Below are 27,745 nucleotides of genomic sequence, written 5' to 3' on the forward strand. Positions count from 1 at the left end.
TGCAATGCTTCTGTAGCTCTGTCTGTGAAGGAGCAGTGCCAAGAGATGTACACATTTAATCAAATAATACTTTCCTGCAGTTCCTAAGAAGGATTTAATCAGCAATATTTTGATCAGGTAAGTCAGTTTGGCAGACTATATATCTTGTGATTTAAGTTACAGGTCAACTGATTGTTACCAGCTGTGATATCAGTACTGAGTCACTGAGCAGCATTTAATCAGTATATTTTTGTTAATTCATGGTTTTGTCATATTCTTACCATATCTTGAAAATGCTGATCCCTATCATTCTTGTCTATTCTCTCCCCCCCAAAACCAAAAAATATACCAAGTACAAGGGGTTCTTCCTGAGCAGATCCATATTTTGTTTTTAAAACTTTATTTAATGAAAAAAATATAATACACAGACAAGTGATTTTATTTCATGAACATAGCTGGAGAATCTGCAACGTACTTTACAAATAATCGGTCTGTTTATGATGTACTTATTGCTAAGCTACAGCAAATTAAAGAAAAAGATAACATGAACAGTTAAAACGGTAAAGTAGCTCATATTCCAGTCATTAAATCTTAGCATTGAAAAGCTAGATGTTTCTCTAGTAATTAATCTCCAGTATTGCTTTAACATTTTCAGTGCAAATAATATTTCATTACTCCAACAATACTAGCTTCTAAGCCCAACTTTTTTTCCAGTATTTTTTTAAAATGGATATTTTTAATCACCTGTTCAGACTGACAATATACGTATTGACAGGAGCTATCCTGACATCCCAGCAAACGCCTCATATTTAACTTCTTGCTAAAGGCTCTTTGTAAAGCAGTGATGTCCAAAACGCTTGTTCATTGTTTGAGTTGGAAAACAGAACTGCAAAATTGCCACTTGTCACCTTTACAAAAAAGGGAGAGGAAAGGACAATTCCAAGAGTCATACTTCAATCTTTCTACAAGCCTCTTCCCACAAGAGGCACCTTACAGTTTTCCCTTCTCCAGGTGCTTTCTGAAAATGAAGGGAGGGGAAATAATTTTTGCAGGCATTGTGATCTAATGTAGTTCCATGATACCGAGAGAGAGGGAGGCTTCTTGGGCACCCCAAAACTCCCTAATGCCACAAGAGGCACCTAGACCTGTAAGCCAACTGCTGTAATTCAATTAACACAATGTCATGAAGCCATGTGGACTATTAAAAAGGGGAATCATTGTGCCCTTCCCTGCTGCCGTACGTAGGACGAGAAAATGAGATGACAACATTTGTTAGACGTTGTCTGGAGACCTCAAATGCATTCTGTGTAGGCACCTGCAAAAATATGATTTAGTGTGGTTTTGTCTAGTTAGATCAGCCAATCTAAACAATAACATTTTCACTCTAGGAAAACATGTTCCCCAGTTGATTTTTTTCCCCCCAATGGAAGAGCCTACCACGTAACTGAAACTACCTCTTAAAGAAGTCCAATTGAGAAGTGCTATGCACCAGGTCACCTCCAGGAGGAATTAAGCTTTTTTAGAAAAAAAAAACATGTACTTTCATATTTTCAGGAAAACAGAGTAACTGCTGACATTGGCTTCTTTTTATGATTTTTGCAAGATCCCAACCTGTTCACATGTCTTCTGGATCTCAGGTCTTTTAAAAAAAAAAACTCTTAGTTGAACACACACAAGAAACAATCACATTATTCTGCCGTATTAGCAGCTTGCATTGCTAACAAATATGTGGTACGGATGAGTTAACAATTGCAACAGACACAGTGTTATACATTTAATTTTAATGAAAAGCATTTAATTGTGCTTTGTAGAGCAGTCCTACATTTTTGTATCAAACATCCACCCCCCTCTATTTGAAAGGGGTCACTGAAGAATGTGGTTTTCCAACATAGCATAAAAATAGTTAACTATTTTTTCTTCTAAAATTTACATATCCATGTAAATATATGCACTCACAGCAATGTTGTAATTGAACAGGATACAACAAAGCTCAGGATTAGCTCAACTATTCATTGTGTCTCTAATTTCTTTTGAGGGTCGTTCTAAAAGACATTTACATACAATAAGTGGGCTTAGGAAAAGGAAGAAAGGGAGAAAGAAGGGAGAATAAGAACGCTCAGAAACAATTCTGTTTGTTTTAGGGCTTATTTACAAAAAAGGAAAAAAAAAGAGAAAAAAGAATCTCTTCAGTTTAACAATAAATAAGCCTGATGTTATCTAAAAAAAAAAAAAAGTTCATGCACATTTTAAAGTGAAAACATGCCTGGAAATTATTTACATAGGGCACAATCCAGCAGGATAAGTATTTCACATGCCCGGTCAAATGAATTGGTGCAATTTACCATCACTTTGCACAGCTTTTTAATGGGCCTTGTGCATCAAGCCATGCTAGTATGATAAGAGTTCACACTTGGCTTCTATTTCCCAAACCCCACAATCTCACAGCAGCAGAAAAGTGCATTTTCCTCCACCACTGTTCTTTTGCATTGTCTATTTCCGATTGCAGATTGTTCATTCTAGCTTCTGTGGAATACATCCTTCCATTTCCACAACTTCCGGCCATCCTTCATACTTGTTGGTGTCCTTGTTGTTTTTAATATGCTGCAAAGAGAAAGCCATTTCAATTTAAGTATAGTTAGTGTAGCACTGAAACACAAGATTTTCTAACTTACCAAAAACAGTATTTATGTTGGGTGGTACAAAATTATACATCTTGCTGCATTTTCCCCAAGATGAGAAATATATATAAAAAAGAAAAGTTTTAGAGTAAAGAACTTCAAGCTGTATGAGATAAGAGCTAAATAAACAATGCTCTTAGTCTGAATATTAGCATAGAAATCAGCGTTAAGAATTTTCTGCTATTGTTTTCAAATAACATATACACAGAACCTACTTATTTTCCTTCTAAGAATCTATAGTGATTGACCACCATTATCATAATGTCAGGGGTTAAGGAAAAGCAATTGGAAAACAATACGAAATATTAGGACTTGCAGATTGAAGTTGAATGAAGTTGACATTGAAAAGAAATCTATTGTTAACCAATCATGATTGAAGCCCTTGCAGTAATACTTAAAGGACTTCCTTGATATCTGGAAATGTTGAATTTTTCAGACCTGAACATCCTAATTTACAAAAAAAACAATCCTGATTAGAATTGTCTGTGCTCTTAAGTGCTACCCTAATAATTCTTAGATCCTTATTAGGACTTGAATTATTAAATTTCCACCAGTTTTAGACTAACTGTAGGTTATCCATACATAATAACAACATCTGCCTATCCCAGGTTCTTGAGGAGGACTCAGTAGGTCGATAAAAACACCAAATCCTGTCTAAACGCCTGGATTACTCTGCAACCATAATTATAAAACAGTAATATGTAGTAGTAGAATCAGAAGTAATTTAGTAGCTTCAAGCAGGAAAAATGGCACCAAAATAACACATCAGGAATAGAAATTGTTAAGATGCTCAAAGGACAGGGGACAAATGAATATTCACAGTGAGAACATTTACATTTCATTTTCAAAATCTTCCACAAACCATTGATATGACCCTAGGAAATTTTGAGCAAGCCACTAAGACTGTTCAGTGATACAGAATTGAAGGGGGAGTGGTGATTTTGAGCACACATGTGCTCATGTACCATCCAACTGCAACTTGATATACATTTGATTTAAGCAGAAGCTCTCCATATTGACTCCAAAGACTTTTCTTCTTCAAATCCAAGTCAACCCTCTTCCTAATTCCAATCAAGTATCTTTGCAGTTGTTGAAGTGTATCTCCCAGATTAGCTGAGGTTCTGCTGACCAAAAGGAATCAGCAAAACTTCCAGGATGCAATGTAGGTTTTGGGCTCAAAAGATGCTCCAATATGTCATCTAAACGTTAACATGAAAAAATACCTGTATGTATATATATATATGGAAGATGGCTTGATCTTTTTATGTTTTGTTTGTTTATGTTTGTTTTAAAAACCAATAAAAATTACAAAAAAAAACCCATACCTGTTCAAAAGGGCTTTTAGTTTTGATTCCTTTCCCACCACAGAAAACCCAATTGTCTCTGAAGCCAAGCGTCATTATGGATGTACTCCCCAAATCTGATATTAGCTTCCGTGCCTCTTCAGTAAGCCTTCAACAGAATTTTAAGAATTACTACAGAAATGTAATATTATCTAAAATATAATCTACCAAATTGATTCATATAAATACTTTGTTTCCTATTTATTGAAAAATCCTCTATTTGTACAGATAATGTACACTTTCACACTTATGTGCATTATTCAGCAACCTCTGCTGAACAATGACGACCCCCTTTTGAAAATGATCACATTCTTGGAAGGACAACATGTCTCCCTTTCTAGCTCTTATCTAATTGTAACCTACTAGAAAGCAAATATGACAAATAAGTATTGTATTTCCAACAGACTTACTTAGTGGCACCATCGTCATATGTTGCCATTAATACAATAGTTCCATCTGCAAAACTCTTCAGAAATTCAATGAATGGGGCTACATCTACACCAAATGGAAGCACAACAACGTTTAATATTTATTAAATTTATACAGCTGTTCATCTTGCAAAGTGACAGACATAACAAACATTAATATAACAACAAATGCCAACAGGCAAAAAAGAACATAAATTATATATGACTATCAAAAAAGAAATGCAACCTCCATTTGATTTACAAGATTTTCATCCCAATCTCACATTTTAATTCAAAATATCTAATGGAAAATTGAAAAGCAACATTTGTCAAGTTTTGATTATTAGAATTACTTTAACTTTAATGAACTGAATTTAATTAATAAGCATGCTAATTTCTACTTTAAATAAGTGAAGTAAAATAAGGTATACATTATTTTATAAAATAAGCAAATATTTCTGCACTTACCTCCCCCCCACATATCAAAGAATTTTGTGTCCACTACTTCACCGGTTTTGCCTAGCAAAAGGAATAACATAGGATATCAATAAATCACCATATACTGTTTATGAAGAAGTAATATATAAAGATAAAAAGAACTGCTCTATATTAATGGGTTTATAATAAAAAGAATAATCTGGAAACATATATATATATATATATACACTCAAAATCAGATAAGGGCTAATATGGCTTTGTTTGTATAGAAGGGCAAGTGCTATCATTAAAACATGTTGTATTAGTGACTTGTGCTTGGCAAAATCTTTAACCTCTTAGTAAGTGGCAAATACTGAATTCGCTGAATACAGTATACATTAATTTTTTATCTCTGTATACAGTAACATTAATCTTTAGCAAGAGCAAATATTTATCAGGGGTGCTGCCTTTCAGATTATACAACTGGGCAAATTTGACAAAATAATTATTTCCAAAGATATTTAGGATCCAAGACCCTCTTGGAAATCAGCACTTTGATCAGCTAATGAAAATGAGAGGGTGGCAGCATTCCCTTTTTCTAGCATTATTTTTAATTTTTACTGACACCTCTCATCCCACTAGTAGCAGGAACAAGTTCGGCCCAGAAGAAGCTTCTCACTTCTTATCAGTTGATAGCCATTTTATGTTAAATTAATGCCTTAATTTCCAAGAGAACAAACAAATCAATTAAACATATTCCACCTTTAAAAAAAAAAACTCTTAAGTTAAAAAAGAAAGATAAAGATGACTTCTGCTGACTGTATAGTCAGCATCCATAATTTTCTTGACAGAATGTGGCTTGCTATATTTTCAGGTTTTTTTTAAAAAAAAATTGTGTCAGTCAAGAAATCCATCCTTAGCTTCCTTTCTGAGCCTAGTAATAGGCATTGCAACCCTCTGAAATTTTGTTTGATTATTCTACAGCCAAGGAAAGCACACCCTTATGTATTAAAAATAAACACAGTTATTTGTGTTATCAATACAGCACCATCCATAAACAAGTTAAACACACACTAAACCAGGAAGTGAAAAAAAGGGAAATGTGACAGTGGCAGAACCAGTCAAGAACGAAATATTATAACTCTGAGCTGCAATAATTGGATCTATTTATAGATATGGAAAATGGATACTGGCTTAAAGTGGCCCTGCTTCACTGGAGGGAGGAAGCAGAATAGTCAAACAACCAAAATCTGTTAGTCTAAGGCAGGGGTGTCAAACTCAAGGCCCGTGGGATGGATCCGGCCAACGGGGTGCTTTGATCCGGCCTGTGGGGACGCCCTGGAAACAGTGAAGGACCGACCCATATAGTGTCTCTTCCAGCAAAAACGGAGCGAGGGAGGACTGCAGAGGGCTGCGACGGCCGTCTGCAGCCCTCTGCCCGTGAAAGCGGAGCTCAGTTTTCAGGGGCAGAGAGCAGTAGGACATCGAACTGGCCATGCCACGCCTGCCATGCCACGCCCTGGAGGTCAAACACAACCCTGACGCAGCCCCTAATGAAATCGGGTTTGACACCCCTGGTCTAAGGCTTATCATCATTGGCCTGTTTGGGACTAAAGTAATCCCCGCCCTACCCAACAAGCATGTCATCTGAATAGATGAGCTGCTTTATGTGGAAGACACAAAGTCCTGGAGTGGCATCACAAAAATGGAATATTTGGAGCTACTACAGTTCTTAGATACTCCCAGATAAGTTTGGGGAGGAGGGAATTGAAAAGGGGGACAAAATGTGAAATGGATATGACACTTTGATCCTGTCCACAATTAATGAACCAATCAATTGTGCCAGAGTAAAGAAACAAGGCACAGAAGTGAGAAGGAAAATGCTCACATTTGAACATCCTTTGGAGAGGCCCCTAATTATGGAAGAAGATAAATAGCTGCAAAGAGGATGTCTCGGTCAGACATGTACAAACACTTACCATTTACTAGGGCTATATTAATTCCCCTCCCCACGTTGTTTTTAACACCACTCATCAAGCTGAAACAAAACAAATGAAGGTAATTACAACCAGCTTTTCGTCTTGTTAATTTCTCCTGATTAACAAGCACACCTTGGAAGGGGCATGACTCTTGCCAACAAAAAAGTCCACGAGAAATGTGGCCACCCTTCTCAGCTGTTCAGAAAGGTGGCCACATTCCTTGTGGATTTTTTAATTTGTTAAATAAAATCTGCACAAAAAGTTGCCCCCTCTCTTTACCGCTGTTGTTTTAATTATCACCAGACAAGCTTCTAGCATATGAAGAACAGCAGAACAGACTTCCTTTCAGCTCGAATCAAGTCAATTGAATTACACAATTAGATCTACTCAGCTATGGAAAGCAAGAAATCATAAAACAGAATCTACAGAATTAGACACAAGAACCTTCCTTGCCCCTCTCATAGGAAACATCTTGAAATGTAGCAGCAAAGTGGCCACAAATGAGTTAATTGAACTCATAGCCCTTTGTTCTTAAGAAACTAGAACCAAGCTGATAATGTCAGGCATTATCCCTGATTATAGTTTATGTAGAGAATATGAAATAAAAGTATAAAGCTCAATATATATTGCTCTCTGTTTATATTAAATATTTAATATAAACAGAGCAATAAAATATTGATGTGATCTTGGGGGCTTTACATAGTTTAGTATAAACTGATCTTTCCAGTGAGGTCTTTTCCCTGTGGTTTGGATTATGTTCATAGTGACTGGGAATAATGGGAATTGTAATTCAACAGTTATAATTCCCATTATTCCCAGTCACTATGAACATAATCCAAACCATAGGGAAAAGACCTCACTGGAAAGATCAGAATCTAACATCTCAGCAAAAGGCATTTGAAAGAGACATTTAGTAACGCAGAGGATTTACCACAAGAGGGGGACAACACATCACTTTTAGATTTCTACTCAAATATTGAACTGTTCCTGAAGAGTGAAAAATAAAGGGCAGTAAAATACCATTCAATGATTTATCAGATGAGATTTGGAGGCATATTAACATTTCATACAATTCTGATGGAATATTTCGCTCACTGAGAGGCGAGTTCTCTAATTTGGCAGCTTCCAAGTGTGTGGACTTCAACTCCCAGAATTCTCATCAGAGCTATGTTGACTATGGAATTAGGGGATTTGAAGTCCAAACATTGGTTAATGCCATCAACTGAAGTTGGAGAAAAATGCCCATTCTTTGCCACAGATATTCTTCCACGTCTGGCTTGACTAGGATGGGTTCAAAAAATGAACAAAAGCTTTGAATCTGAGTCTACAAGGAGAGGGAATTTCTACTTCAAATATCACTTCAGGAATCAAGATAAGCAGAATGTTTAAAAGCTGTTATCCTACACTTGGCTGCACCAAGGTTTGAAATCACAAGCTTGACTTGATAACTAAGCTTACGGAATTGTGTCCCACAATGAAAGAACCACCTGGAGCCTTTGAACTTGACATCCAGTTATGCTGAAATATCTTCCTGATAAAGCAGGAATTTGAGTTTTAATCAAAACAAAAATCAAAACGAAATACTTCAATTAGATGTGCAAGACAGATTTGTGTGTATGTGTGTGTCTATTTCCAAAAACCATTTGTATAGGTCAGAAACTGCTAAACAAAGACCCCCTAGAGGTAGAATGGAGGCAACCTCTGAGTGAATTAAATCTAGCCCTTTGTGGCCAATTGCTAAGGGAGGGATAAGGCCAGTTGATAAAGAAGATGTAGAAACCCTGCCTTGGGAGATTCTGCAAGCAAATTGCAGAAGATGGCATTCTGCCTTGGAAGCAAATATTGAATATTTATTTTTAATTAGGTCAGGCCAATATATTCTGCATTAGGAGAGAAGTGATGAAAACTCTGCCCCCGATCCTTAGGGCATAATGAGAAAGACATTACTTTATTGTTACAAATGATTCTCATATTATCATCAGATCCTCTTGAATTGATGCACAGCCATTTATTTAAAATGATTGTTCTGAAGAATTCCAGAGCATTCCCACTCAATATGTTGATTCTGATAATCTGGATAACCTGTAAATGGTTTGACAGCAATTTTAGAAACTTTCCTGAACAGAAAGTTATGTGTGGTCTTTCAGACATGGCCCGATTCCCCCAAAACATGACCTCTGAAACAACATGACTTCTGAATGGTTTCAGAAAATTCACTTCTGGAAATTGCTAGACCACTCTGGAATGGCCGTATCAGTATGGGTTGGAAAGAGAACCAAAGGTTCTGGAGTTTTTCTGAATATTCTCCCTGCTGTAGAACAGAATGAAAAATCTATAATGAAACCTCTCCTAAGTTCAAGGACATATACATGGGTTAGCTCATTTTACATTATTTACACAAAATAATGCTATGAGAGAGAGTCTGCCCTACAAGATAAACCAGATTAAGAAACCAATGCCAACCGTTTTTATTATAATAGCTACGGTAAGTGAATCTTACGAGTCTGAATCTGTTGAATCCAAGTTATTTTCTTAGGCAAATGTCAAACCTCTCTTATCTGACTGTGGACTTGTTTAGTAACTTTCCAGGACATTCCTTCTGCTGTCTGCTGTAGACAGTAACAGACAGGGACATCCAGAAACTATGGACTCATTGGGAATTTGAACATGGATTACTATAGTCATAATCTTTTGCTCTAATCACTATACTATGCCACGCAGATATTATACCATTTAGCAATAAAATCTAACCTGTTTCATGACAGGTTAGATCTGCAATGAAAACGGTCATATCCATTTCCAACACTATGTCACAGTATGATCCAAGGAGCAGTTCATAATCACTGAAGTAAAATTATGCCAAGCGTGTTAAATAGAAGACTTCAAATTAATTATAATACATCTTGACATTTTTTTTTTTTTATCATTTACCACAGGGGATTATCTGGTGACAGTTTGGAATACTTCGGAACATAATTAGAAATACTCCACCCACACATCTCGCAAAAAATAACTATGGCAATCTTTGGGTTTATGAATCTTTTCGGGATTTCCCCAGACGTCATTTAGTAAGAAAATCTGTACTTTGTGTTTGCACTGCAGAACAATATCCAAAGGCTGTTAATGAGATGCAAAGATATATTACTGAAAAGAATAGAGTTCAAAAAGAGAAAGAAAGCAACAGAATAACTAAAACCACTGTAATCAAGTAAACCAAAACTGCAGCAGAGTTTATATTAAAAGGGGGAAAAAAATCAAATGGCCCATGGAGATCTTAGGATGCAGGCAAGACAGAATGGGAAACGCTGCAGCTATGGATAGTATACAGATGTCTACTACCCCGCTACGTCTCTAGTTACAGAAATTGGTTCATACATACACATTGTCTTCTACACATATTTTAGGTCCAACTACGTTGGCGGCTCCACTTGCCATTTTGAAAGCAAAATGATTCGCTGGACATGCTTTTGTTGTTCCACATTTATACTTTGGGGGCTTTGTAGCTTTGGGGAAAGAAGGGAATATATTTTAATTTAAGGAATGCAATAAAAATTCAAACTAAAAACAAAAAAAAAGATACAATTACAGACATTGCAAAATAAAGGCAAAGTACATAATGGTAAAATGCAAGCAAATAAGTCATTTGAAACTCAGGGAAATGTGTCACCTCTCCTGCAGGAGCTAAATTGGTTGCCGATTTGCTTCCTGGTGCAATTCAAGGTGCTGGTTGTCACCTTTAAACCCCTTCATGGCTTGGGACCAGATTATCTGAGGAAACATCTCTTGCCAGTGACATCTACCCGACCCATTAGAGCGAGGAGGCAGGGAATGTTGCGGGTCCCACCCCTGAGGGAGATACACCTGGTGGGATCCAGAAGAAGGCTCCATGGTGGCTCCGTCTCTCTGGAACACCATTTCCCTAGAGATTAGAATGGCCCCTTCACTAATACTCTTCCGAAAGACACTGAAGACCTGGTTTCGCCAGCGGGCCTGGGGAACCCAGAGAAGGATGGAGCCCATCAGGTGACTAGTGTGATCTGCTGTCGTCAGGGAGGGGGGGGGGAGTTGGGTTTTTATTTTTTGATGTTCGCTGCCTTGAGTTATTTGTAAAAATAATAAAAGATGGGATATAAGTAAGTAAGTGAATGAATGAATGAATGAATTTTATATTCTAATGGATGATGATAAATAAGCAACTAGATATGAATTCTTGGAAGAACTGTGAAACATTCTGAATCCAGGGAAGCAAATTATTTTGTTATGTAACATGAACAGATAAGTGGAAATGAGATGCAAGTAGAGGAAAGAGTTTTGAGTGAAAATAATGAATCTTTACTAAGAAAGTGATCTGTTTCAAATGCATGACATAAGCATAAGCCCATTCATAAATATATATGGCAATGGAACAAATTTAAATCTAAAGGCGTGATTGATATTGTTTATAATGAAATATTGGGAATATTATCAAAGGATACACAAGGAATGAATGCTTCTGAATGTGGAAATGGATCTTTTTTTGTAGTGACAAGAAAGTATGTAGAGGAAAATAAAACATGTACAAACAGCTATTGTGAAAGTAGAAAGCCTGCAGAAATAAAAAGTGTGAATCCAGTATGAAAAAAGTATTAGAAGATAGATTACTCTCCCCTAACCAAATGAATAGAAAGAGGAAATAGAAAATGCTTGGAAGGGAGTGAAAAGAAATATGTTACTGATTATTCCCAAAGTGTGTGAAGTTAAGCTAAAGGGAAGTATGAAAAGGAACAGTAAGTAGAAAGGGAAAAAGACTATGGGTGAGAAAAGAGGCAATGATGGGAATAACTGAAGAAAAACGAGAATGAGAGAAAGATATTGTGTAATGTGTACTGGGAGAAAGACAGTTGCAAAGAAAGTAGTCATAGAAAGCAGTGAATGGTTAAGATTAAAGGAGTCTGAGAAAATGTTGAACAAAAGGAGTTCTGAAGTGGATGAACGAGTCCAAAACTACAGCTTCCTGAAAAGTGAACAGAAATAAAAACAGAAGTGATGAAATGATTCCAAATGAAACTGAAGTGACTGAATGCCAGAAGCATTTCAGAGTATTATTTGGGAATCAATGACATGTCAAAGAATGAGGTTGAAAAGTTTAATGCCTTTCATTAAATCACTTATTTAATGCATTTATGGATAAATGTGTAAGGAAAGCTGGTGGCGATGATGGAATCATGAACGTATGTGTGCTTTGGTATACAGACAATCCTATGTTGTTGAATGAGAAGCCAATGACTTACAATGAATGTTGGCTCTGCAAAGTAATATCTGAACAATGAAGTGTAATGTAATGCAATATCCAAACAATGGATGTGGTATCAACACCCAAGCAGTTGTGTTTGACAAAGGAAACTGAACTGTAGGTAATAACAATATGAAAAAACCTATAGCAAGGCAATTAAATTGTGTATCTTAGTACATTTTTTAAGAGGAGAAAATTGCTGTAGAAAAGCAGTGAACATTGTCATCTAAAGAATATTTTTTGAAATAATTTTAAAAGGCTAAACCATATATAAGATCATGCTTGTTTCCATACTGTTGTGTGAAGAGCTGAAAGTAAGCTGAACGCAACTGGAATGGGACACTTAAAAGAAATTACCTGAATGTGGCCAATCAAGAAGAAATAGTGTCAAGAATGTATCCTGAATGAATGATTAAAGTGAGCTAACAGAATGAAAGCAACAGAGGTTGTTTAGTCAGACAGAATAAATGTGGACTAAATTTCACAATACATAAATGAAGGAAGAGTAAACGGTTAAGAAAACAAGAAAATTGTGGATGAAATTGATAGAGCCTCAAAGCTACAAAAGATACACACATACACACACACACACAACATAATTTAAGGTAATATGTGAAGAGTATTTGGTTGAGGTGGAAGCAAGGATGATTTTGAATGAAGAGAAATGTATGAAGAAATAAAGTGAATGGGACTTCTAAAAATTTATTTATTTTATTTTATTTAGTACTGCTGCCAATTCGCCTATGGCGACTTGAGGCGGCTTACACAATGTAAAACCATATTTAAAACAAAATAAAAATAAAAATAAAAAGCCATAAAAACTAACAAAAAGAATCAAATAAATTAGTAAAGTACAATAGAACAAAATTTGGGAAAACAAAAACAAAAACAACAACAAACCAACTCCCACCCTCCACCCCGCCAACGCGATGACAGATCACACTAGCCATTTGATGGGCTTCATCCCTCTCTGGGTTCCCCAGGCCCACTGGCAAAACCAGGTCTTCAGTGCCTTTCGGAAGAGTGCTAGAGTAGGGGCCATTCTAATCTCTGAGGGGAATGATATGTCAGAGAGGGAGCCACCACGGAGAAAGCCCTTCTTCTGGGCCCCACCAGGGGTATCTCCCTCAGGGGTGGGACCCGTAACATTCCCTGCCTCCTCGCTCTAACGGGTCAGGTAGAGGTGACCGGCAAGAGACCTTCCCTCAGATAACCCTTTAATTTAATTACATATCCTCCTCCCTCCCACCCGTTTCCTATTTTGTAAGTGCTTTGCAAAGCTTCATAGATTCAGTCTGAAGGTTCAATCTAAGCACGCTTTCAGAACGAATGAAGATTTGCTCCAATGCTTAAAATGGTATCAGGAAGCTACAAAGATTTGCAAACCACTTTTTTTTTAGATTTCAGGCTTTTTTTTTCTGTTTCTGATTTTTTACAGGCTTTACACAATATTCCAAATTCACTTCCACAGATGGAAAACATTGGAGGGAGTATGAGGAGTGGCGTGAACAGCTCTTGACATGAGTAGTGACCTAATATATTTAATCATCTAATTAAACTGGCTGCCTCTTAGAACTCTTTTAGGACCAGAAGAGTGACATTACTCAAGCTTCATTCATTTATTCAGCTTTCAGTTTCTTTAAGGTGGCCAGCTAGATACTTGGAATTTACTCTCTATTATGCTAATTGAATTTTACATTTCTAGGCTGGTTCAGCCAACACAATAGAAGCTCAACTCTGCTGTTGGACTAGATTCAAAACCAACCATTCCAATACATATTCTTGGCTCAAACCAATAAGATCTCTTGGGAACAAATCTTACTTTTAAATTCTGCATACAGGTAGTTCTTGACTTAAAACCCACATGACCAACCCAATTTTATAAAACTTTTGGGGTGATTGTTAAGGGAATGCTACAACCAGAAATGCTGGTTTTGGGTAAAAACATAAAATGCTGTTTGCAGGATGCGGCAAACAGCCATAAATGCAGGCAAGGATATCAAGGCCCAAAATGCAGTCATGTGACGGGGGGGCGGGCAGATGTCAGAGAATTGGAACTTGGAGACAACTAGGGAAGCCCAACATAACTTCAAACAGTAACTAAGTGCTAGGTTGTAAGTTGAACACTACTGCTCTGAAAGGTTTAGGCCACCACTAAGAGTGAACAGGTATCAAATAAACACATACAGAGCTGGTCCAAATAGAGAGTTGTTAATACTGAAAACATACATATTTCCATTGTAGTATGAACCTCTGAATTTCTAAGACCCTTTTGTCAGGCTGCTCAATCTGTCTTGGTTAAGAAGGTTTATGTGTTTATTTAATTCCTTTTCTCCAGTTTTAGTGACTCTGTCCAACTTCTGTGGATTTAATGATAAACTGTGACAAGTAGGGGACAAAAAAAAAATCAACTCCTTTGACAATTTTCAAACGAAGTGACTTGCTATAGACCACGGTTCCCCAACCTTTCTGGGTTGGTGGCCCAGAGCGGTGGGGGAAAGTTTTGTGGGAGAGGCAGGCACATGCTCAAATGGCAACACCCATTGCTTGTGCTGTAAGCGCTCACACGAGTGGGCCACGAGCGTGAGCACCTGCAAGACTTGTGTAAGTGGGGCACTGAGCCCTCACACAACGGAGGCTGTGAGCGCATGCACAAACTTGTGCACCAGCCAGCCACTCATGCTGCTCAATTACAAATAGGTTGCGGACCGGTAGTGGACTGTGGCCCAAAGGTTGGGGGCCCTTGCTCTAGACCAAAGTGAAAATGTCATATTTTTACCAAATTATTTTGGGTGGCATTAATCTGAAAGTCAGCATCTCCTTGCCTAAGTCTTCATGCCCTTCAATCTTTAAAAAAAAAATGAACCCAAATCAAAATAAATACTAAACATTTAGATGAATGAGAGTCATAGGTTTAAAAAGATCTTTATCAAAAATATAAGTGCTGGAGAAGATAAAGTTTTCTAAATCTTTACCTGTCTCTTGAACTGCTGACTTTTTATTTATCTCTTACTAGGAAGCTGGTAGACAACCTGAATTCTGAGGAATTTCACAAGTCTTTCCCTTCAAAATCGGCACCAGCCTTGCATAGCTCACTAGGGCATCCTTACTGTACTAGATATCACTAATGGATCTTAAGTATGATGTATTAAAAATACCAATAAGTAACAACTGTAATGCAGAAAACTCACTTCGCAATGGTAGGTCCAATGCTGATCTTGCTAGAAAAATTAACATTGAAATAAAGACATATTAGAAAAATGTTTTTCTTAATTATGCTTTTTATGGAATTGTATGTCATAATTCCTAACTAACCAAATTAAGATTTGAAACCGATAGCTTATCATTATATTTGATGACATGGTTACCAATTGTACAGTAACATTTTGGTCCAATTGACTACAACATTATGCTGTACTAGAGAAGATGACTACAGAATATATACCATGAGTTATATACACATATATACTAATTAGTCATACAGTAAATCTTTAGTTTAAAAGATCTCAGTTTGGTGGACTTCAGACACAATGACCATTTTTCTCATTTGTGTTTCCCCCTCATTTAACAACCTTTTAATGGCCTTTAAATTGGAGGATTTGACTGTTAAATCAAAGCATTATTGTAAACGATGCCATTTATGTCAAGTATGTAATTACACCAATGTTATAAATTGTATTTAAGGGTCATCCCCTTCCCTCAAAACATCCATTAAATCAATGTAAACAAATCAGAAGGGAATATTTAAAAAAGCAAAACTGACTTGTTTGATATAATTTAAAATTGCTATACTTATCGTGACAAATCTTATGACAGAAATGGGATTCTGAACTGAAAGCATAGCCAAAGTATATGAAGTGTACTTTTGTCTACAATCCTTAATTGATCTACGTGTGAGTAAGTCTCACTAATAGGATTGTGTTTGAGAACACCGGTACATGACTGCATTGTGCTTAAATAATGCAATTTTGAGTGAAAATAACTTAAGTGGGTCACTTACCAAACAGATTTCCTAAACTGGCGTCCATTTTTATTTCAAATACTTGAGATATGACATAAAACATCAGCAAGAACACAGCCACTGCTATTACCAACTTTGCTGCTCCTAATTTAAATAAAGCGAAAAGAAGTCACTGAACAACTTTACAACTGCCTAATATAATAAAACATCCTCACTGCTACTACAATAATATTGGGAATATAGCTATGTCCAAATAAAGCAATGGCAATATTTTATGAAACAAATATTTTGATGAAGAACCTCTTGTTAGTTTGATTAGAAGCAAATTATAGGAGTTTATCTGCATAAATATATGATTTAGAAATAATAGTAGTGGGAACAGATGTGAAATTTCTTTTCCGCTAAATAGAAACAAATTGACTATTCTTATTCTTATTTCAGGTGTATAAGCCAGTAAATATATTTTAAAACTATTACAGGAAAACAGAAGTCCTGGGTTGTTTTGTTTTTGTAAAAAAAAAAGGGTGGGGGATTATAGATGATCATTCTATAGTCACCAAAGAGTCTCAATAAACGTGGGATTTTTGTGATGCGATCCCAAAATCCTTGGAAAAGGCAGTTAGTAGAAACATACCTATTCACATATCCATAATGCTGCCTTCCAATTTAACATAGGCATTCTGAGTTATTATATCTTAGGGCAGCATAGAAATACCTGTAGCCTTGTTTTCTGCAATAATTAAGGCACCAGGCTAGAATCTGGGAGACTGGGGGCTCCAGTTCTGCCTTTAGGCATAAAACCAACTGGGTGACTAGACAGGGAAAGGCTATTTAAGGGTTCTTTCAATTTTAAAGCAATTCAAAGACCTTTAAATTATACATTCTAAAATAACAGTAATATGGTAGTTCTGAAGTCATAATTCTATAGGTAAGAACTATTAACATCTAAGATTCTCATAAGCCCATGTATTTGCATGGTAACCAGTCTGCTCAATGACAAAGGGTAAAAATGGTGTTATACTTTCAATTAGACTTACATTATCTCACATACATACATACAGGTAGTCCTCAACTTACGACCACAATTGAGACCAAAATTTAATGCTGCTAAGTGAAACGGTTAAGTGTGCTTTGCCCCATTTTACAAACTTGCTTGACACAATCATTAAGTGAATCGCTGCCGCTGTTAAGCTAGTAATACGGATGTTTAGTGATGTTTACGGATGTTTCCCCACTGACTTTGCTTATTAGAAGGTCACAAAAGGTGATCACAAGACCTCCAAGCACTGTCATAAATATAAGCCAGTAGACAAAAGTGTCTGTATTTTGACCACATGGGATTTTTGCAAGTCATAAGTGTGAAAAATGGTCGTGTCGCTTTTTTTCAGCGTAACATTAAACGGTCACTAAACGCACTGTTGTTAAGTCGAGGGTGGGGTGCATGAAATGTTTGGTTCTGAATTTAAAAGAAACCCTGCACGACAGTAGTTCAGCCAAACCATTCTAGGCGGACCAAGCTCTGGATGAAATGAGAGTCAAAGGTTTTGTTTGTTTTAGCCAAAAGAAAATCTGCAGTGATTTGAGAGAGAGAGATAAGAAGGCGAGTTAGAACAGAGGGAGGGCATCTCGCTCCCTCATCGCTCAGCAGCTCCCAATGTCCCCCTGATCTTCTCTTCCCTCTCCTTAAGGTCCTGTTTTGCAGACTCTTCCCCACTCTTAACCCTCCCCTCTCCAAATACTTTGGCCTAGAAAAACCACGTTTCGCTCCATCCCCAGAAAAAAAAAAGTCTGCTTCATTTTGGATAGCTAAAAGGATAGGATAGTTTGGATAGTTTGTGCATGTCTGGGCACAAACTTCCAAAAAGCGCCTATTCCTTGGTGCAGAATGATTCTTGTAAAAACCTTCTTTCTTTTACATTTTAATTCCCTTCATAAAAACTTGGGGATTCACTGCAGTACACGTCTCTTCATTCATGTATTCAAAGTAAATGTGGAAAATTAAGAAATAGGTAGGTAAATAAATAAGACGGAAATAAAGCTAAATTCTTTCCCCTGTATAAATGAAATTTGCTATCTGTAACACTAGAAATATTAATTCCCCTTGCCTAGCAGCATTCTTTCCTATTACCTTCCCTTCCTTTGCAGCCAAGAGAAAAAATGCTGCTTCTTTTAGAAAATAGAAAGTTTAAAAGGAGAGGCTTTCCTCTCTAAGACTGGAAGGAGTCTTAAGCTTCTAGTCCTTTCCATGCAGTTAGTTCCCTCTGAACTGAATAGGAAAAGCAATTCAGTTCCATTTCTCCTCCAGATTAGGGTATTAACTCTAATACGTCAGACATAAATGTAGTACGATACTGCAAGATACTTTTCATTTTGTTAAACTTCTGCCAATCATGCATTAGGTGACATTACCCAATAATTGTTTGAGTAATCTGTATATGTCAGGCAATAATAATATTTAACTTAAAATTTCTACCGGGCTAGACTTGGTAAGGAAAACAAATTGCCATGTCATTACCTAAAATATTTTCCACCGTTAATCGTTTTTTCCTGCCTAAGAAATACTAACGTCGTCATTGTAAACATTAGTGTGCGTGTGTGTGTGTGTGTGTGTGTGTGTGTGTGTGTGTGTGTAAAACAGTAGTTCCAAGTCAATTATAAGAACTTAAGACCAAAATCATTTCTAACTGCTCTTATTTCTAGTTATTGATGCGCTGGAAATTGGTGAAGTGATGTAGTTCAAACTACACTTAAATTAAATTGGATATGAACCACCATTTAGCTTGAGTTTAAACACAACAGACACTTCTCAAACTATCACAAGGCAATCAGCCTAAATACGGGTCCATTATCTCAAATTTTAAAGCTTCACTGGAATGTGGATTTCAGATAAATAGAACCAGTAAAACTTCTTTTTCATCATTCATCATGGTTACAGGATAGAAATACTCACTGACTCAAATGAACTACTGATTTCCGGAGATTTTTTTTTTTTAAGTTATAAGTCTTACCTGCTATTCTCATGTTTATCTTCCCTCTGTTACTGGCACAATTTCATTTAACCAGCTACCTGCAGAATAAGGAAAAATAGTTTCAACCAGAAGAGTATAAGCAAGGAGATGCTTTGATTCATTTATTCCACTGAAAAAGCCTGTTATTCTCTAAGATGCAATGATAATAGTAATGATATCATAATCTCTGTACCCAAAATACACAAGGAAAATAAAGGTCAGGTCAGAGACTATTAAAGGGTTAACTAGATCTTTTAATTTTGATATACATTTTCATCCCATAAACATACTTTTCATTTCATTTTTTAAATAGAAGATTAAAAACAGAAACTACAAGTAATACTTGACTTACAACAGTTCATTTAGCAAATGTTTGAAGTTACAACAGCGCTGAAAAAGTGACTTACAACCAATCCTTGCACTTTATTTATTTTATTTTATTTATTTGATTTGTCAATCGTTTACAAGATAATAGATGTAAGTATAAACACGAGTAAGAATACAGGAAATAGGTACAAATAAATGAGGAAAATAGGACAGAGACAGGAGGCATGATGATGCACTTATGCACGCCCCTTACAGACCTCTTAGGAATGAGGTGACGTCAATAGTGGTTAGTTTGAGGTTAAAGGAGTGGGGGTTAGAGGATGTAATAACAGAGTCAGGCATTCCAGGCATTGACCACTCTGTTGTGTGCTCTTGTATTGTTGTGGTTGAAGCTGAAGTAGTCATTGACCGGTAGGGCATTGTAGCAGATAATTTTGTGTGCTACACTTAAGTCTAACCGTAGGTGGCATAGTTCAAGGTTGTCCAAGCCCAAAATCTCAAGCCTGGTGATATAGGGCAGGGGTTGCTAACCTTTTGGACCTCAGGGACCACCAAACTCATAATTTTAGATCCCAGAGACCACTAACCGGTTCTGTGGGCATGGCCTAATTTATAGGTGTGGCTTGGTGGTCATGTGACTGACTGGGCATGGCTTGTATGTAAATATTATAAATATTTATATAAATATTGGATTTTTTATTAAAAAGGGCAAATTTTACCCCAAAACAGGCAAAGTAGGCAGACTTGAGTTGCTCACAGAATCATTCAGTGATCGATTTATCTGCCACCGGCTAGCTCAGTCTCTCAAATTTGCTTGCCGTGAATCTGCACTGAATTTGCTTGTAAGCAAACCTTCAGTCCTAAGGGTGGTTTGACTGTGCTGAGCCGAAGATCTAAAGACTAGCTGGAAAGCAAGAAATCCAACCATTTCCTGCTTCCTAGCTAATCTAAATCTCTCAGCACAGCAGAACAGATGATGGTCGGAAAAAGGAAAAATAGCAATTTAGCAGGCAAGTTTAACGGGTAAGGAATGAGTGGATGGGGAGGGTTCCCGCAGGCCATGTGGATGGCGCAGCCTTGTGTTTCTGTGCAGCCTGGATTGATTGCTTTGTGGGGGTGCTCTGGGGGTGATATTTCCCTGTGGCCCATCAAAATTTTCTCACAGCCCACCGGTTGGTGACTGCTGATATAGGGTATTATGTTGCAAGCAGAGGAGTGTAGTACTCTTCTCGTGAAATACTTCTGGACTCGCTCAATTGTATTAATGTCTGATATGCAGTGTGGATTCCAGACTGATGAGCTGTATTCGAGTATTGGTCTAGCAAAAATTTTGTATGCTCTAGTTAGCAATTCAATATTTCCGGAGGAGAAGTTTCATAAGATTAGATTTATAACTCTTAATGCCTTTTTGGCAATACTGTTACAGTAAATGACTTAGGTCATTTGATATGAGAACTCCAAGGTCCTTGACAGAGTGAGGATCATCAACGAGGTCATATCCGCCTAGTTTGTATTTGGTGTACTGATTTTTTTTACCAATGTGTAGGACAGAGCATTTGTTGTTCGCGATTTGGAGTTGCCAGATGTTTGACCATTCAGACACATAATCAAGGTCACTTTGAAGGATAGTAGCATTGTCAGTGATGCTGAATAGTTTTACGTCATCTGTAAAGAGGACGCAATTGCTTATAAGGAGCTTACAAAGGCTATTTATATAGAGTATAAAGAGTGTGGGTCCTAGAATGCTGCCTTGGGGGACACCGCTGTTAACTAGAGCAAGGTTTGATATAGTGCTCCTTATTTTTACTATTTGTTGCCTGTTTGACAGGAACGCAGTAATCCACTTATGGAGGGATTCGGAAATGCCGTTTAGAGTTTAGTTTTAACACTAGTTTGTCATGTACCACTGAATCAAAGGCCTTGCAGAAGTTTATGTAAATTACGTCTATAGCTTTACCCTGGTCAAGTAGAGTAGTCCATATGTTTTTGCAGTGTAGGAGTTGTAGATTGCAGGACAATTTTTTTCCTGAAACCAAATTGTTTTTTGGAGAGTAGGTTGTTTGACTCTAAGTGGAGAGTGATTAATTGGTTAATGATTGATTCCATGACTTTGCATGTGACACAACACAGTGAGATTGATCTGTAGTTTTCAACCAGGCTGGGGTCACCTTTTTCGAAGATAGGGATGACTGTAGCTAAAGACCATAGGTTTGGTAAGGAGCTAGTTCTGAATGATATCTCATATATAATGCTTAGGGGTTCCACTATGGCAGAGGAGAGCTTTTTTAAGAAGTATGCACATAATCCATCGGGGCCAATAGATAGGGATGGTTTTAGGTTTCGTAGTGCCTTTTCTAGTTATCTTCTGAAAGTCAATATGTAGTAGGTTGTTACAGTTAGTTGTGGTATGACTAGGAAATGTGGGGCATGAACCATTGCTGTTTACAAAGATTGAACTGAAGAATGTGTTGAAGAGATTGGCCTTAACAGCTTCATTGTTGCAGTCTTTCCCATTTGGTCCTTTTAGGGGTGGGATGGTTCTTGATTCCTTAAGTTTGGTGTTCACAAAATTGTAGAAGGCATGCGTAGATTTTATACATAGGAAGTTTTCCTCTTACTTGCAGTGGTAATTTGTGCGTTCTGCCTTTATCTGTCGGCATAGGGTATTGTATTGGTTTTTAAAGTTTGCTACATAGCTAGTTTTGTTTTTACACCATAGCGATTTTTTTTATTGAAGTTTCCTTATTGTTATGGGCAATTTGTTCTTTTTGGAGGGGGGGTGTTATTAATGGTACATGTAGTTTAATGACTCTTTCAAGTTCAAACAAGAATGCATTACAATGGTCTTACACCTAGAGAACAGAATGTGCCAATCAAGAGACAGGTCAGCATCTAGGAGATCATAGTTGGCTTTTTTGCTAACTTACATCCGTCGCAGCATTCCTAATGTGATCAAAATTGGGATTATATATATTTATGATGGCTGCAGTGTCCTGGAGTCATGGTATCACCATTCGAGACCTTCCCAACCAGCAACTGACAGACAAATCAATGGGGGAGCTGAACACATTTAATGACCATGTGATCACTTAACAACTACAGGGATTCACTTAGAACTACAGCAAAAAAGGCCATAAAATTTGGTGCAATTCACTTAATAACTACCTTGCTTAGCAACAGAAACCCTGGGCCCACTTGCGGTTGTAAGTTGAGGAATACTTGTACAGGATACATAACCCTAAAGATATGACAGAAACTCATTTAATGTATCAACACAGCTATGATTTTTTTTATTTCTACCTTAGTGGAATCATGAATATCCACTATGTATTTCCCTACATCACTCTGTTGCAAACTGATGCATATGGTATAAATTAAGAAACAGCAAGTATACTATGTTCATTTGCACACAATCAGCTACAATTTCACTTCACTCTGAAAAAATGCTAATTATATTATCCAAGAAATCAATGCAAAGGATTGCATAACTAGTTTGAAAACTAAAACTCTTTAATCAGCTTTCAGTTCTCAAAGATTTCCCAAAAACAACTGAAGAAATGTCACATGGTATAATTAAAAAAAAAACAAACTAAAATGGGGACAATATGCCACTGAAGTTCACAAACTCTTTGATTCATTATTTGTACAGTGCAATAATTGTCCTATCAGTTAGAAACAGGAAAAGCTAAATGGTTTCCAGCTAAAGACAATTTGCAACATTTCTGAATATTTCCTAAGTCAAGACACACAAAATTCATAATAGAAGATGAAAAGTAGAAGACGCTAATAATTGTTACTTGGCACTCCCAACTAAAAGTAAATACTGATAAAAATGAGAATGGACTGTTGAGAATAAAGAAAAATTAGTGGTAAGAATGATTTTCTTGATACTTAAAGTAAAACACTGGGTTAAAAGCCAGAATCCAAGCATTAGAATCCGTTCATATACATTTGAAATACGGCAAACCTCAAAATCCAAAGCCTCTGAACCAACTTGGAATAATTCTTGTTACAAATATATATTATAACCTGGAATCAGTTTTTATATAAACCATTTCTTTGCCAATGAATATGTGAAGTTCTAACACTTTTCCCTCCTTCCTAATAATTTAGTATTTTTTATTTTAGTTGTTTACATTACTTGGGAATATAACTTTGATAGATTTAATTTCATTTTTTTTTTCTTTCCTCTACTTATTATTGTCACAAATATATTTGAGGAGAGGTGCCTGGAAAATTTAATATTGGCTAAATTAAAAATAACTAAAGTACTAGGAATTTTATACTCTAGATTCTACACCCAGTACAACTCTAAGCTATCTTATTTATCTAACCTTTTCCAGGCATTCAGCATATAATCTAATTCAAATATGGAGATTGACAACATTTAACCTTTTGTTGCATGAAAACCCTTATTAAAAACCTCAATTTTTTAAGTATTTCAAGTATATGAATCTAAGAACACATAATAAGTAAGTCTGGTAAAATCCACACAGCTGCAGTACTGGCAATCATTTGTTTGTTAGGCTTGTATCGTATCTTTAGCAAATATTTTTTTTCTACAGTATTTATTATATAATGCAATAATGCGTGAAGCATAATACATCCAATGCTTTCTGCTGAACCTTCACTCTGAACTTGCTACGAAAAGCACAGCAGAGACCTCCAGTACTTTGACTACTTACAGCACTTCTGAAGTGCAAACCACATTGGTGCGTTTGTAGGATCCACATCCCTGTTTGAACTATCGTCCTTTTAGCTGTGGGTGTCACCAAAAGAGCCAAGATGGATGCACACATAAGCCAGAATTCAGAATTCCACTACAACATCCTACAAGAATGTATTTACTCTAATTCTGGATTTATTTTTTTCCACTGAGGTTTCCCAAGTGTCTTGAGTTGTTAAAAAAAAAATTAAAAGAAATTATCTTCTTTAAACTGACCATACGGTGATTGCCAACAATAGACTGATGGTAGATGGACAGGATTCCTATGAACTCTTAAGGATCATTTTATGTGTTCCCTGGCCAGAAAAAAAAAAAACCAGAATATAACACAGTTGGAAGGGACCTTGGAAGTCTTGTAGTCCAACCTTGCTCAAAGAGGAAATCCTATATCATTTCAGACAAATCGCTGTCCCATTTGTTCTTTAAAATGTCCCGTGTTGGAGCACTCGTAATTTCTGAAGGTGTTCCACTAATTAATTGTTCTATCAGGAAATCTTTCCTAAGTTCTAGGTTGGTTCCTTAATTATTTCCTATCTGTTGCTTCTTGTTCTGCCTTAGGTATTTTGGAAAATAAGTTGACGCCCTCTTCTTTGTGGCAGCCCCTTAGATATTGGAACACCAAAGACTGGAGACAAATGCTGAAAGATGAGGTATGGCTACATTAAGAAAGTTAATGCAGATCACATAGGTCAGTCAGTTTATCTGGGATCAAATTTGTTTTATCTGTCTCAGTAGGGCAAATCCACCCGTGAATAATTAACCAATGCAGTAAGTCAACAACTCTGTTTTAAAAGGTTCTTAGTGCTACGTATAATGTAATCATTGTCTGAACTAACTGAAATGCAAATACAAGAATAAACCACAAGGCTGCACAAACAGGTGTCTCACAAGTGAAACTGGTACATTGATATGAACGGAAAGCACACAATCTCAAGACTTATTCCACACTGAACCAGATGTTAAGTGACATTATCCAAGAGTCCGATAAATTATGCTAGACTGTGAAGTGCACATTTGATTAAAGTCAGAATATAAAACAGGGTAGGCCACTACTGAAAATAAAATATCAACAGATCTTTTTTTGTATTTTATAATGGCATAAAAACACAAATATATACTGGCAATGATAACTGCCATCCTTAAACGTATCTGTAGCTAGAGTATATAAGATGTTGACATTTTAGGAATATAACACATCAGAAGAAATACATATTTAGCAGTGGATGTAATAACAGTTACATCATGAGACTTGGCCTTTCCCATAGGAAAAAAAAATGTCTTAATTGCTGGTGCAGGTGGAAGGAAGTACGCAGACAATATGAATGGCACGAGCAGCAGAAATGCCCCTTAACTGATCAAACAAGGAAGCACAGTGAAGCTTTAGCAGAGAATTAACAAGTCAGGGTTAAAACTAAAACTACTACAAGACAGCTGAAGTAAAGGAGGCTTTGGACTCCCAGATTGGGAACTATACTATCAAGCAGCAGCTGTGACGTGGATAAAGGACTGAATAAATTTAAACAACAAAAGGATATTGACATTAGAAGGCTAAGATTTGCAGTTAGGGTGGCAGGTACTTATTTGGGAAGGGAAAAGTAAAATGCTCACCTATTTCCAGAGACACCAGGTGAGAGACGCTCTTCTACAGGTTTGGGGAGAAATAAAGAAAAATCATTATATTAAAATATTAGTTTGGTTATCAACTGTGGAGGCCATTATATACCCAAATGTACTAGACTTAGATAAAATGGTAAGGTATAAGAAACTATTAGATGCCCAAGGGAAGTTAAAAACAAACCAAGAGTTAAAACATTGGTGGCCAGATCTGCAGATTCAGGCAAGATATAAAAAGGATCTAGAAAAATATGGCTTTTATAAGGAACAACAAGAATGTGACAAAATAATACAGGGGACGGAGGAGAAAATGATAACAAAAACATATCATTATTTCCTGAGATTTGAAATGGAAGAAGAAATGGCCAAAGAAACCATGACAGCCTGGGCAGAGAACTTTGGCTATAATATTGAATTAGATTGGGAGAAACACTGGGAAAAAACTATAAATTAACCCTGTTGGCATCTTATAAAATAAAATTTGAATAAAATGTTTTATCGTTGGCGTTTCCCCACAGCTAGATTGGTAAAAATATTTCCAAATAGATCTGCAGAATGTTGGAAATGCAAACACAACCAAGGCACATTTTTTTCATATGTGGTGGTCTTGTCTGGAAGCTAGGAAGTACTGGACCAAAATAAGAAAATGGCTAGAGGAAATCATGAGTCAACGAATTGAGTTAAAACCCGAAATATTTCTACTACGGATAATAAGAGGAAACTATAGTAAGAAAATTCAATATATTATATTGCACATAATGACTGCACATAACATATGCGCAACACTAGAAACAGGACAGCATGCCCTCTGAGGGAATAGTGATAAAAAAAGTGTTAGATTGTGTGGAGATGGACAGGCTAACATTAGAATTAAAATAAAGAGAGGAAATGGAATATTATTTGATCTGGGACACATGGTATAAATGGTTGGAAAATAGAAGTAAAGATTAAATATAAAAGTAATTTAAGAAAAAGGAATGTAATTGATATACATATAGGAGTATCAGTGATGATAGAACACTGCAAAGATTGTAAACGTGATATAAAATGATAAAATATGCTTAATAAAAATATTTTTTTATAGAGAATCAACAAGTCAAGTTTCAGTTTATGGAACCATTAGTTTGCACAGAAAATCACAAATGTATTTGAAACATTCAATGAAGCATGTTCTTTTCAAAGCCATGCTTGCTAGCTATACCTACTTCTTGGTGTAGCATTTAACAGATCAGTAACAGTGCACCAGAGAAATGTGACTGAATTTATAAACCCTAAGTGTGGAAAGAATGGAAAATGAAACAAGACACAAAGTTCTAAGCCATAGTTTTCTCATAAGTTTGAAAGTTCAAACACTACTGGATTTGTATAAATCAATTTCTACTACTGATCCACGTCCCATTATTATACATAACCGCCATGCTAATTTTTAGGGCACCATTTTCTTCTATTTCATTTGACGTCATTAAGCTGTTCTTAAAACATTAGCACGTCACTACCACGTACATCTTTTGTACAATCCAACTTAACCTTTCTTTTCTCAGAGACTGCTTATGGACAAGTCCATAAAGTTTTCTTGTCAAGTTGTCAGAAGTGGTTTGCCATGGCCGCTTTCCCAGGGCTAAGGGAAAGTGACTGGTCCAAGGTCATCCAGCTGGCTTTGTGTCTACACAAAACTGGATTCACTCCCAGGTTAAGCCTGACGCCTTAACCACTACACCAAACCGGCTATCTTAACCTAACTATGAATATGGAATAGTACGAAGAAACCTGTTGAATCAAACCATATATTTAACTTCTATTATTTCCAGAGTAACTCAAGAGATGCCAAGAAAGCATCTATATGCAGCGCATTAACATAATTGCAATCTCCTGTTCATGGTCTCTAACTTCTGGCACTGAGAGACATGACAACTCTAATTGTGGTGTAAAAGTACACTCGTCACAATTATTACCATCCAACATTAGCTTTCTCTATTATCATAGATCTGAAATTCTGAAAGGCAGCACGAGGTAGAAAGGCAGTTAATATTTATG

General features: G+C 36.5%; 1 protein-coding gene across 4 annotated transcripts in view; it reads right to left on the reverse strand.

Annotated features, from left to right (window-relative positions):
• Window positions 1-362: 362 nt before the first annotated feature.
• FAM3C (FAM3 metabolism regulating signaling molecule C) overlaps window positions 363-27,745 on the reverse strand; it is a 38,030-nt gene continuing 10,647 nt past the window's right edge. For 2 of the 4 annotated variants that reach the window (XM_026713078.2, XM_087934062.1), the window contains 9 exons: window positions 19,045-19,103; window positions 16,076-16,180; window positions 15,267-15,296; window positions 10,183-10,306; window positions 6,804-6,862; window positions 4,876-4,926; window positions 4,411-4,495; window positions 3,983-4,109; window positions 363-2,580 (listed from right to left, as the gene is read on the reverse strand). In XM_026713078.2, coding sequence (XP_026568863.1) covers window positions 2,491-2,580; window positions 3,983-4,109; window positions 4,411-4,495; window positions 4,876-4,926; window positions 6,804-6,862; window positions 10,183-10,306; window positions 15,267-15,296; window positions 16,076-16,180; window positions 19,045-19,057 — 684 coding nt within the window. In that variant the 5' untranslated portion in view covers window positions 19,058-19,103 and the 3' untranslated portion in view covers window positions 363-2,490. Of the gene's footprint in view, window positions 2,581-3,982; window positions 4,110-4,410; window positions 4,496-4,875; window positions 4,927-6,803; window positions 6,863-10,182; window positions 10,307-15,266; window positions 15,297-16,075; window positions 16,181-19,044; window positions 19,104-22,536; window positions 22,610-25,705; window positions 25,740-27,745 lie in introns of all 4 variants that reach the window. The other 2 variants (XM_087934063.1, XM_026713079.2) reach the window with 2 other exon arrangements.

Source organism: Pseudonaja textilis, chromosome 5, assembly GCF_049901715.1.
Source record: "Pseudonaja textilis isolate UNSWEBS1 chromosome 5, rPseTex1.2, whole genome shotgun sequence".
Classification (NCBI taxonomy): Eukaryota; Metazoa; Chordata; class Lepidosauria; order Squamata; family Elapidae; genus Pseudonaja; species Pseudonaja textilis.